This window comes from Bos grunniens, chromosome 7 (genome assembly GCF_055505025.1).
Source record: "Bos grunniens cultivar Pamir isolate PY7600 chromosome 7, Bosgru_T2T1.0, whole genome shotgun sequence".
Lineage (NCBI taxonomy): Eukaryota > Metazoa > Chordata > Mammalia > Artiodactyla > Bovidae > Bos > Bos grunniens.
Window position 1 is genome coordinate 15,998,983 of NC_141171.1, and position 11,780 is coordinate 16,010,762.

At 54.6% G+C, this 11,780-nt stretch overlaps 1 protein-coding gene across 20 annotated transcripts; it reads right to left on the bottom strand.

The window, feature by feature from the left end:
- Positions 1-1,974: 1,974 nt before the first annotated feature.
- Positions 1,975-11,389, bottom strand: ELOF1 (elongation factor 1). Of its 20 annotated transcripts, none has more exons than XM_086409477.1 (7): positions 10,332-10,379; positions 10,116-10,182; positions 9,452-9,537; positions 5,398-5,531; positions 5,147-5,217; positions 4,782-4,887; positions 4,241-4,527 (listed from the first exon to the last, which is right to left on the bottom strand). In XM_086409477.1, exons 2-6 carry the CDS (start codon positions 10,153-10,155, stop codon positions 4,823-4,825), a joined length of 396 nt encoding a protein of 131 aa, XP_086265603.1. In that variant the 5' UTR covers positions 10,156-10,182; positions 10,332-10,379; the 3' UTR covers positions 4,241-4,527; positions 4,782-4,822. The 20 variants fall into 20 exon arrangements, 18 of the variants coding, with proteins under 18 accessions (XP_086265609.1, XP_086265603.1, XP_086265595.1 ...); XM_086409469.1 differs by having other exon boundaries at positions 9,452-9,596; XM_086409486.1 differs by having other exon boundaries at positions 10,020-10,182.
- Positions 11,390-11,780: the final 391 nt, after the last annotated feature.

The following is an 11,780-nucleotide window of genomic DNA, read 5'->3' on the forward strand; positions in this document are numbered from 1 at the left end:
TTTCACACACAGATACTCACACGTGCAGTACACACGCCTACCCAAGACAAAAACACACACCTTCACACAGATACACAATACACACACACACACACACGCTCAGCACCCGTGTACCTACCCTGGGAGCCTGTGGGTCGTGTCGAGGTCAGCATTGGGATGGGTGAGATACCATGTGAATCACAGTTTTGGAGCTGGCTAGCCAAGTGACCTTGGGCAAGTCACCTCCCCTCCCTAGGTCTGTTTTCCCATCAGGAAAATGATGACATTGAAGCCTGTGGGAGTCACAGGAAGCTTCAATGAAATGATGCCTCCAGACAGGGGATGGTATTTGGCACTGATCATGAGAATGGACTACAAGCCCAGTCCTGGAAGCCCCTGTGGGCAGAGAGAATCCTTGAGTCCTGGAGTAGACTATGGGGCTTCCGTGGTGGCTCAGTGGTAAAGAATCCACCTGCCAATGCAGAAGGCTCGAGTTCAATTCCTGGTCTGGGAAGATCCCCTGGAGGAGGAAATGGCAACCCACATCAGTATTCTTGCCTGGGAAATTCCATGGACGAGGAGCGTGTAGGGGTACAGTCCATGGGGTTGCATAGTCAGGCATGACTGAGCGACTAAACAACAACCAAACTGTGGGAGGTGGGAGAGGACAGGGCAGTGGGGAAGATGGGCACTCCGGATGCCCAGGGCGATGGCCTTTTCCCAACTGGCACAGAGCAGTTAAGTAGCTGACCACACGGTGCAGCTGGCCTGTGTGCCTGGCTCACACTGTGCCCTGTGCTCAGGGCTCATCTCCAATCCTGGCCTGCCAGCCAGGGATCCCAGAAGTCTGGACGAGGTCCCAACTCTCCCCATCTCAGAGGGGACCCCACTCTTCCCGCTTTCCTGCCCAGAAGTTACCCACTGCCAGGGTTCCATGGAGAGGATGTGGCCTGCCATGCTGGGGGCTCAGAGCAGTCCACCTCCCCAGGGTGGGCTGGGGGGGTGGGGCGGGGCAAGGCTGGAAGGGGGGGACCTGCTGGGATGGACATCAGGAGCCCCCTGCGCTTGCACAACCCTTGGAGCCTTGTAAAGCAGATTCCAGGAGCTCTTGGCTTGGCTACCCCGAGTCCTGCTCCCCCAGGGCCAGCGGCAGGAAGCTATGCTGAGGAGGATCCTTGCCTGGCCCAGGGCCCTGCCTCCTCGGGAAAACAGCACCATATTAGCACTTAGACTGTGAGACTGGGGTAGGCGGGCCCTAGTTGACAGAAGAGCAAGGCCCCTTTCCCTGGACCGCAGAGAGCAGCCCCCAACCCAGGTGCCTGTCCAATCACTCTGTCTATGTCCACTGGGTCCTGCCTTGGCCACGGGATCCCACCTGAGTGAAGTCTTGGAAGGGAAGGTGGGAGCACCGGGTTGAGGGCATGTCAGGGCAGAGTGGGCCTCGGGGGACACCCGTCAGACCCAACGGCTGGGCCTGGTGGCTAGGGCTTCTGGCCAGCTCAGCGTCTTCCTCTGCTGTTCATATTCCTTGCTGCCCTGGTGGGTCACCATCTGCTGGCACTGTGTCAGGAATCACACTGGGCGCCTCTGTCCTCAGGGTGGCCCTGGGACAGAGTTTCCATCATCCTTCCGCTTGCTGCCCAGGCTCATGGGGCTGCGTGGAGGAGCTTTGAGCTGCCCCGTGCTGCCAGAGCACCAGGACTACCAGATTGTCTGGGATCTTGCCGTCTGCTTGTTCAGGTGTGTTTTTGTTTCCAACACCACAAATCAGTTAACTCAATTCTGACACTACCTCAAGACAGCACCTGATCCCACAGGATAAGGGTTCCGTTCAGGACTGCCCCTCCCCCACGTCAGGAGCCAATCACAAGTCCAGGTTGTTCCCTGTGCTTCTGACGGACTAGCTGTAGATCCAGAGGTGGGGTGGGATGGGGGTGGGGTTCCCTCCACCCGCTCCTCAGATTTTGTTAATTTACTACACTGGTTCACAAAACCTGGAGAAACATTTTACTTTTTATTAGATCACTGGTTTTATTATTACTTTGGTTTTATTATGGAAGGATCAAACTCAGGAGGAGCCAGAAGGGAGGGGCACAGAGAGCAAGGCATGGGGAGGGGTGTAGAACTCCCGAATCCTTTCCATGTGTTCCGGCACCTCTAAGTGTTCACCACAGGCAGAAGTTCATCAGATCTTGTTCTCAAAGCACTTCATCTGTAGGTCCCATTGTTGTTGTTCAGTCGATAAGTCATGTCTGACTCTGCGACCCCATGGACTGTAGCCCTCCAGGGTTCCCTGTCCTCCTCTATCTCCTGGAGTTTGCTCAGATTCATATCCTGCAGGCAGGTAAAGAATCTGCCTGCAATGCAGGAGACAGAGGAGACATGGATTCGATCCCTGGGTCGGGAAGATCCCCTGGAGAAGGAAATGGCAACCACTCCAGTATTCTTGCCTAGAAAATCCCATGGACAGAGGAGCCTGGTGGGCTGCAGTCCATGGGGTCGCAGTCGAACACGACTGAGCAACTAACATGTCCATTGTGTCAGTGATTCTATCCAATCATCTCATCCTCTGCTGCCCTCCTTCTCCTCCTGCCCTCAATCTTTCCCAGCATCAGGGTCTTTTCCAGTGAGTCAGCTTCCCATCAGGTGGCCAAAGTATTGGAGCTTCAGCTTCAGCATCAGCCCTTCCAGTGAATATTCAGGTTGATCTCCTTTAGGCCCCTTCCCAAAGGTTGGTAGGTTGGCTGATTCCTACTCAGGAATCAGTCCCATGCTGAGGCTGTTGAGTGCTCAGACACTTCAGCTGTGTTAGTTATTGAGCACTTAATGCATACTAAACACTATGAGGGGCTCCCCTCATAGCTCAGTTGTTAAAGAATCCACCTGCAATACAGGAGACCCCGGTTCGATTCCTAGGTCGGGAAGGTCTGCTGGAGAAGGGACAGGATACCCACTCCAGTATTCTTGGGCTTCCCTTGTGACTCAGCTGGTAAAGAATCTGCCTGTAATGCAGGACGCCCCGGTTCGATTCCTGGGTTGGGAAGATCCCCTGGAGAAGGGAAAGGTTACCCACTGCAGTATTCTGGCCTAGAAAATTCTATGGACTGTATAATCCATAGGGTCACAAAGAGTCAGACATGACTGAGAGACTTTCACTTTACTTCATACACTATGGGTAATGCTGATTCGTTGTTGTCTAGCCACTAAGTTGTGTCCAGCTCTTTGCAATCCCATAGACTGCAGCCCACCAGGCTCCTCTGTCCATGGAATTCTCCAGTCAAGAATACTGGAATAGGTTGCCATTTCCTCCTTTAAAAAATCTTCCCGACAGGGATTGAACCTGGGTCTCCTGCACTGGCAGGTGGAGTCTTTACCGTCGTGCCACTTGGGAAGCCCCAAGGATGTCTAGGGCCCCATTCTAAATCACCTCATTAGCACAATCTCACCAGTGAGCAAAACTGGGCTCTTTATGAATGATGAAGATACTCTGGCTGCCCAGGAAATTCCAAGCGTTTTAGCTTTGTGCCAGGATCCAGGGACAAAGACCAACATTTCTTCGCATTGGAAGCTTGTAGTCCCAACCCCTGGACTGCAAGGCAAGTGCCAAGACCAATATTTGTTACACTGAACATGTGCATCTGGCCCCACCTCCAGTCTCCCACCAGCCTAGGACAACAGTCTGGTCCCTTATTTCCCTCCAGGGATCCTCGCCCCATTCAGCCCCCAGGAAGCCAGGAGTTGTTCCCTTTGCCTGGACCCTGAACTCATGAGTGAGACCCTGGGCTGTGAAGCCTGCTGGCTGTGGGACCCTGGGCCCACGACCTCCCATCTCTGGCCTGCTTCCTCACCTGTGAGCATCTTCCTCCCAGGGTGGCTGTTGAAACACGGCGGGAAGGCAGGCACACCTGAGAGCAGCCTCAGGAACAGGGGGGCCCTGGAGCCTGACCTTCTTTAGGGGGATCCCCCAGGAAGCCCTCTCTGATCACCCCACCCCTACCCCGGGCTCTGTTGGCCCTGGTTTCCACCGTGACTGTAAATGCCTGGCCAGATGCCTGTGCGTTTATCCCTGTCCCCTGAGCCCAGCGGCCCGGGTTTCACCTTGAATGCTTGTAGAGTGGATAAAACGTGGGACGGTTTGAAGGACTGACTGAACCCCACTTCAGACGGCCTGCTGGGCAAACTCTGAATGCCTCAGTCTCCCCTTTTCCTGCGTTGAGCCCCTGGGTCTGACCCAGAGCCCAGGAAATCAGAAAACTGGGAGTTCCTCGTTTGCTGCTTTATTTAAGGGCTTGTGACAGACAGCTGTCCCCAGCCCAGCCCCTCCCTCCTCTACAAAAGCGAGGGAACATGAAAACAGGCCGCCTTGCCAGGGGGCCCATGGGATTGTGACTTGAATCCCAGGCCAGAGGCCTGGGAAGGCAGCTGGGGAGGGGGAGCAGTCAATCCTGTTCAATGGCCAAGTGCTGGTGAGGTACAGGAAGGTGCTGGAGAGGCCGGTGGCAGCCTCTGAGGGCCTGCCCTTGCAGAGGCGGGTCAGGACGCAGGCCTCTAGAGAAAACAGGGCCCTGAAGCTGGTGGCCCAGGTGCTAGAGGCTGGAGCCAGTCAAAGGCTTGTTGAACAAGCATTTCAGGCCCCCGGGGCCCCACCACCCTTCAACTCTACCGGCTTCCCACGAGGACTCCCCCGCAGTCGCACCTGCAGCCACGTGTGCACACACACACACACACCCACTCTGCACACACTCACATTCGGGGCTGCAAAGGCTCTGGACCCACACCCTGGAATGTCTCTCGATTGGTACCCAGTGGGCGGGGCTGCCATGGGGGTGAGCCGTCTGCGTCGCTACTGATTGGCAGCCTCGCAGGCATCTATCCAATCGCTGTACACGTCCACTGGTTCTGACAGATCTGAGCCGCTGCAGTCAAGGGCAACTGGTAGCACTAGACCCCTTTCCCACATTTACTCTTCTGTAGCTCACGCCACTGTTAGCCAGACCACTGCCCTGAACCCCGTTCACACCACGTAAGTCAGCCCGTGGCGCTGGTTCCTCTCCGTAGCCATGCCCCCAGGGCACGCTGCAGGGCTGGGTGTCCTCGAGCAGCCCACTTGGGGCCGCCCAGAACCCCCAACCCATCTCCTGGAAAAAGCCCGGTTACCCAAGGATACAAGTGATGGGCGTCTGGAATTCCTCTAGGCACACGGTACAAGAGATGACTCCGGTGTTTCGGGCTCGGTCCCTGGAACAGGAGGAGGTGCAGGGACTAGTGAAGGAAGGGGCCTCTGTCTGTGGGTGATGATCCCCCTAAGCAGGAGGGCTTGGGGCAGATTGGAGGATAGGGTAGTGGTGGGGGTGAGCGACACCCCAACTGAGGAAGGAGGAAGTGGCCCCGTGAGGCAGGATCCCTGGCCCTACTCACATTTTCACGTCACAGGACTTCTCGTGGTTGCAGAAGGGGCAGGTGAACTGGGTCTCCAGGGTGCCTGTCATCTTCTTCTTGGGGGGTGGCTTCCGTTTTGACTTTCTGCGCCCCATGTCTGTAGGGGAGTGAACCTGTGGGCAGAAGGGACAGAAGTCAGTGACTCGTGGGCCCCATGCAGCCCCCCAGCCCGATGCCCTAGGAAGCAGGCTGGCTGCCTGTGGAGAAGGGAGGTCTTGCCTGAGGCTCCCAGGGGCTGGGCAGGCAGACCACCTCAGTGCACTATGGGGTCAGGAGGCCTGGATTCTAACCCCAGCTCCTCCACTTCCTGCAGGATCTCAAGTGGGTTCCTTAAATTCTCTGTGCCTCAGTCTCCTGTCTATGAAGTGGCATGAGGTTTCCATCCGAGCCTGGTCTCACAGGGAGGGCGAACAGGACATATGGTAAGAGCCTGGCCTGTCTGCTGCCAGCACCTACACAGGAGGCCACCATTCCTGGTGAGGACGAGACTCTGTGAAGGCCGGTCAGGCAGGAGTGCTCAGGAGCCAGAGATTTTATTCAGGCTGCTCCTTCTGTCACGGGACAGGCCAATGCCACCCAGGAGGAATGACACTGAAAGGATGTGACAGAACCTTCTGGGGGGCCCCTCCGGCAGGCTCTTTGCAGATGAGGGGCTGCTGGACAGAGAAACGGGGACATGCATTTGGAGCAAGGAAATGCCATATAAAAGGGTGAGGGCCTGGCCAGGGTTTGGGGACCATGTGGGTTGGGTAGAGGGGCAGGCTGCGGGGAGAAAGGGGGTGGGGAGGGAGCACGTGGGAGTGTTCTGAATATTTGGATGGATGCTGGAGGCTGTGGGGAGTGTAGGGATGAAATTGCTTGGTGTTTTAAAGAGACCAAGGAGGGACTTTCCTGGTGGTCCAGTGGCTAAGACTACACTCCCAATGCAGGGGCCCTGGGTTCGATCCCTGGTCAGGGAATTAGATCCCACATGTCACAACTAAGAGTTTGCATGCCACAACTAAAGATCCCGCATGCTGCAACTAAGGATTCCGCATGCTGAAATGAGACTGAAGATGCTGCATGCTGCATCTATGACCCGGTGCAGCCAAATAAATAAATAAATATTTTTAAAAAGAGAAAGAGAGGGACTAAGGAAAGGGATGGGTGGAAAGCCTGGGTGAAGATGAAGTCAGAACCAGGAGAGGGTTGTTCAGGGTGAAAAGCAGCAGCGGGTGAGTGAGACAGAGGGGACAAGCCAGTGGTGAGCATGTCGAGAAGGAACAGTCCAGGGGAGCGGGTGAGCAGCGTGAGAAGGAAGGGTCCGGGCTGACTCCCAAGGTTGTGGTGTGGGACGGAGGTGGTGGCTCAGGGGAAAAGGGGCCCTGTTCTCTGATGTCTGACACAAAGGAAGAGCAAGGTGCTGGGGCAAACGGCATGTCCAGGGGAAGATGCCTCAGAGGCAGGTGGACAGGGAAGCAGCAGCAGCTACGCTGAGTGCAATCTCCCATGTCAGGCACCGGGCTAACCTCCCGAAGCACCCCTCCCACCCCCGTCCACCCCTGCTTCTGGTCTCATCCTTCCATGACTAGCAGAAAGACCAGTGTTTCATTCACACGTGTGATCACTCTCTATCTGATGTTCTTGTTCTCAACTAAAGGTGCTTCCAATTCACTGAGTAAACAGAAGGAGCTGGCAGTGAACATCCACAATCCACAAGTCGCCAGGACCACCCACTTGACCTTCCCTCTTTTGCTATGGAAGAACGGCCTCGCTCCCCACAAACACAGTTCGTTACCTTGGGCCTTAGACCCCAGCATCACACTTGCTCTCTCTACTGGATCATTAACAAACACACTTGGGATGACTTTGCCCATCATTAAAAACAATCTGTTCATTTTTAGAGAGTTTTTCGAATAGAGCTGTCTGCCTTCTCTCCGGTTCTCTCTCCACTGCCCCTGCCATACTGTCCACCCCACAGGGCAGTCCCCACTCCTCAGCACACTGGACATACCGGTTTCTCCGCCTACCCTTTTCACAGGGCTCTCAGGACCCGGGACTCTCCCCACTCACTCCTTGATGGCAGGTTCTGGCAGTCTCTGCTGCTGCAACCCCACCCCACCTCTCTAATTTGCTAAGGATAGTGAATCCACTCGTTCAGTCTCTGGGCCTCTCCCTTGTCCAAATACATTCACCTCCACCCCGCGTCACTGCTTCCACTGCCTCCTCTGAACTGTAGCCTTCCTGACCACCTGCCTCAGCCACACCTGATGCTAACCAATGTTTAAACATAACCTGTCCAAAACCCAGCTCCAAACACCTCAATCTGCTCTCCTGCTGTCTTCCTCAGCTCATCAGACAGCAAGTCCACCTTTCCAAAAACCCTGGATTTGACCTCAGTTCCTTTTGCCCCCTCTCACACCCCTAATCTCACCCTGATCCTACTGCCCTACGTTTATTTTAGGCCACACCTTGAGGCATGCAGGATCTTAGTTCCCCCAATCAGGGATGGAACCCGCGCCCTGGCAGCGGAAGCTCAGGTTCTTAACCACTGGACCACCAGGGAAGTTCCCTACTGTTCTCCCTTTGGAAGACGCCCAGCATCTGACCACTTCTCACCACTTCCAGGGCCAGTTCTGTGATCTGAGTCCAGAGTCCAGGTCTTCTCTGGCCTGGATGATCACAATAGCTTCCTCACTGGTTCCTGTCCACCACCCTCAGAGTGTGAACTCCTTGTGGGCAGGGATTTCTGTCTTTTCTTTGTATCCTCAGAGCCTAGAACAGTTCATGGCACAGAGCTGGTGTTCAACAAATATTTACTGAATGAATGAATGAACCAACCAATGCCAGGCCTAGAGCAAGACACAGCAGTGCTGTAATCAGGGAAGGTGAGGTGTCTGCTCTTGTGTAACTGATATTCTGGTGGAGAAGACAGACCCTTAAGCTAACTAATAAGGGAAAAAATTTCAAATATTGACAAGTGCTGTGTGTGTGGTGTGTGTGTGTTAAGTCACTTCAGTCGTCTCTGACTCTTTGTGACCCTATGGACTGTGGCCCGCCAGACTTCTCTGTCCATGGGATTTCCCAGGCAAGAATACTGGAGTGGGTTGCCATTTCCTTCTCCAGGGGATTTTCCCCAACCAGGGATTGAACCCAAATCTCTTACGTTTCCTGTATTAGCAGGCAGGTTCTTTACCACTAGCACCACCTGGCAAGCCACTGGCAAGTGCTATGAGGTTAATAAAACAGAGCGACGTGGGACTTCCTCGGTAGTCGGTAGCTAATGCAGGGGATACGGGTTTCATCCCCGGTCTGGGAAGATCTGACATACTGCGGGGTCACTAAGGCTGCATGCCACAACTCCTGAGCCTGTGAGCCACAAGAGAGGCCACTGCAATGAGAAGCCTTTGCAGTGCAACTAGAGAGTAGCTCCTGCTCACCGCAACTAGAAAAAGCCCGAGCGCAGCCACAAAGACCCGGGGCATCCAGTAAATAAATAAAATTAAAAACAAAAAACAAGGCTATGTGAACTTTTCTGGGACAGGGCTACTTCACTCAAGGGTGGAACCTGAAGGATCCCTTGGGGAAGGGTCATTTAAAATGAGGACTGAACGACGAGAGAAAGAAAATCCACATAAGACAGTGCAGGCAGAGGCTGGAAACGCTTCAATTGCAAAGGCTTCAAGGAAGCACCAGCTTTTCTTGAGAAACAGAAGACTGATACAGCTGAAGCCCAGTGAGCAACAGGGAGATGGATGTGAGATGCAACGGAAGACGAAAGCAGCCTGCCAACCACAAGACCCTGCAGGCTTTAGTAAAGTGTAGCCACTTCGGCAGCCCAGGCTCCCACCTTTGGCCAGAGTGTTTTGTTGGAAAAATTTCCCCAGAGCCAGACCCTGGGTTCCACCTGCCATGGAATCACCTGCGGGCTGCTCAGAAAAAGGCAACTTTCTGAACTTCACACCAGACGTCCCCCAACTAGAATGTCAGTTCTGCGGGTTGGAGTAGGAGCCTGATTTGTCCATGGCTGGAATCAGCAGCCCTGGTGGCTCACCTGCCAATGCAGGAGACTGGGGTTTGATCCCTGGGTCGAGAAGATCCGGTGGAGAAGGAAATGGCAACCGACTCCAGTACCGCTGGCTAGGAAAACCCATGGACAAAGAAGCCTGGAGTGTTGCAGTCCATGGGGTCGGACAGGACTGAACAATTAAACAACAACGAATCAGCAGTACGCCTAGTGCCTGGTATGCATTAAGTGCTAAATAACTATCTGTTGTAGATACAAACAAGTCTCCTGAAGCTAGAGATGGGCCCCAGAATCCCATTTTTCCCGGTGACTATAGTGCCCTCGGGTACAGCGTCTGTCTACAATGCGGGAGACCCGGGTTCGATCCCTGGGTTGGGAAGATCCCCTGGAGAAGGAAATGGCAATCCACTCCAGGGCTATTGCCTGGAAAATCCCATAGACAGAGGAGCTTGGTAGGCTACAGTCCATGGGGTCGCAGAGTCGGACACGACTGAGAGACTTCACTTCACTATAGTGCCCTCCAACTACACTGCAGAAAAGGGGTATGGACTGCATGTAAAGTTCCGGGGACCGGGGACTGTACTTAGGTGGCGACCTAAGTCCAAAGCGCGCCAAGAAGATGGAAGAGAGCTCAGCCATCGCCCCTGGCCGAACTCAAGAGGCGGTGGGAGGACTGTTCATCCAGGCTCACCGAAGCTTCGGTGTCGCCTCCAGCCAGCCGCCGGTAGCATCCAGGCCTCCGAGCAGCGGGCTGGGACCTGCAGAGACCCGAGGCAATCAAGTTCCCCGATGGGCCGCTCCCCGAGCCCTGGGCCCTCGGCGCCTCCTTCAGGACCCCGTGAGCACCCTGGGGTCGCAGAGCGCCCAGCCCCACCCGGCCCCAACGTCCGCCCGCGCGAACCTTTACCTGCACTCACACCCTTGTTGCGACCGCCTCGTTCACCCGGGAGACAGTGACTTCCGGCTTTCGGCGGAAGCGGAAATCTCTTACCTCCCCCGCCTTCTCGTCCTCCCGAGGCTGGGACTGCCCAGCGAGGAAGCCCCGCCTCCTCCAGCATCTTCTCTATGCGCACGCGTACTCCCATTTCGGGCCCGGCAGCAGGAACGCGGTGTGCCTGCACAAGGGCCTGACCATACTTGGTAGTTAGAGCCGGCGCTTGTGGGCACAACTTTGGTACGCTCCCGCACTGGCAGTTACCGCGTTTCCGGAGAGGTGGACCTGGCCATAGTAGCCCTGGAAAGCCAGCTTCGCCCTTGGCTGCAGCATCTTCACTTATCTTTTCTCCCAGTTCAAGCCCCAGCCCTTGGCAACTCACATGGGCCTCCCAGACGTCAGCCACATACATATATCCCAGTGCTAAGAACATGCACAGAACTGTATGGCTGAATCAGAGTGTGAGAGAAGCTTGCAAGAAGCTCCTGTCAAACTTTAACAAGAACCTGTGGATCTTATTCTAACTTAGATTCTGGCTCACTAGGTCAGGAGTGGGACCTGGAAGTCAGCCTTTCTAACTAACTCCCTGGTGATGTCCTGTCTTGGTCAATTTTGAGTGTGGAAGCTATAATACATGAGATTGGACAGGCAGTAAGGGTGAGGGGAGGGGAAAACTAAGCTCCACAATTCCCACAATGTAGTGAAGAGGCTGCCGCTACTTAGCAGCAGCAGCAGCAGCAGTGAAGAGGCTGGACAGAGCTGAGGAAGGATCAGGCGGAATGAATTGAAAGAGTAGCATTGACATATATGTGCTGCTGTGTGTAAGACAGCTAGTGGAAAGGTGCTGTGTAACACAGCCCGTACTCTGACCATCCAGAGGGGTAGAATGGGGGGAAGTGGGAGGAAGGCTCAAGAGGGAGGGGACATATGCATACTTATGGCTGATTCATGTTGTACAGCAGACACCAATACAACATTGTGAAGCAATTATCCTCTAATAAAAATAAAAAAGAAACATAAAGGATCAGTTGCTACACTGTTCAGCTCAGCAGAGGGGAGTGTGTAGATTTCAGAGCATATGATGGTGAAGAAGGTTGCCCAACTAGTCTGGGAGGTTAGAGAAGGCTTGCCCGGGAGGCTGCTGCTCAGGATGAAATCCAGAAGCTGAGTAGAAGTTACACAGAAGTAGAACCTAAGAGGGGAGACTTCCTTGGTGGCACAGTGGTTAAGAATCCACCTTCCACTGCAGGGTACCAGGGTTTAATCCCTGGTTAGGGAACTAAGCAAGCGGAGAAGGCAGTGGCACCCCACTCCAGTACTCTTGCCTGGAAAATCCCATGGATAGAGGAGCCTGGTAGGCTGCAGTCCACGGGGTCGCCAAGAGTCAGACACGACTGAGCGACTTCACTTTCACTTTTCACT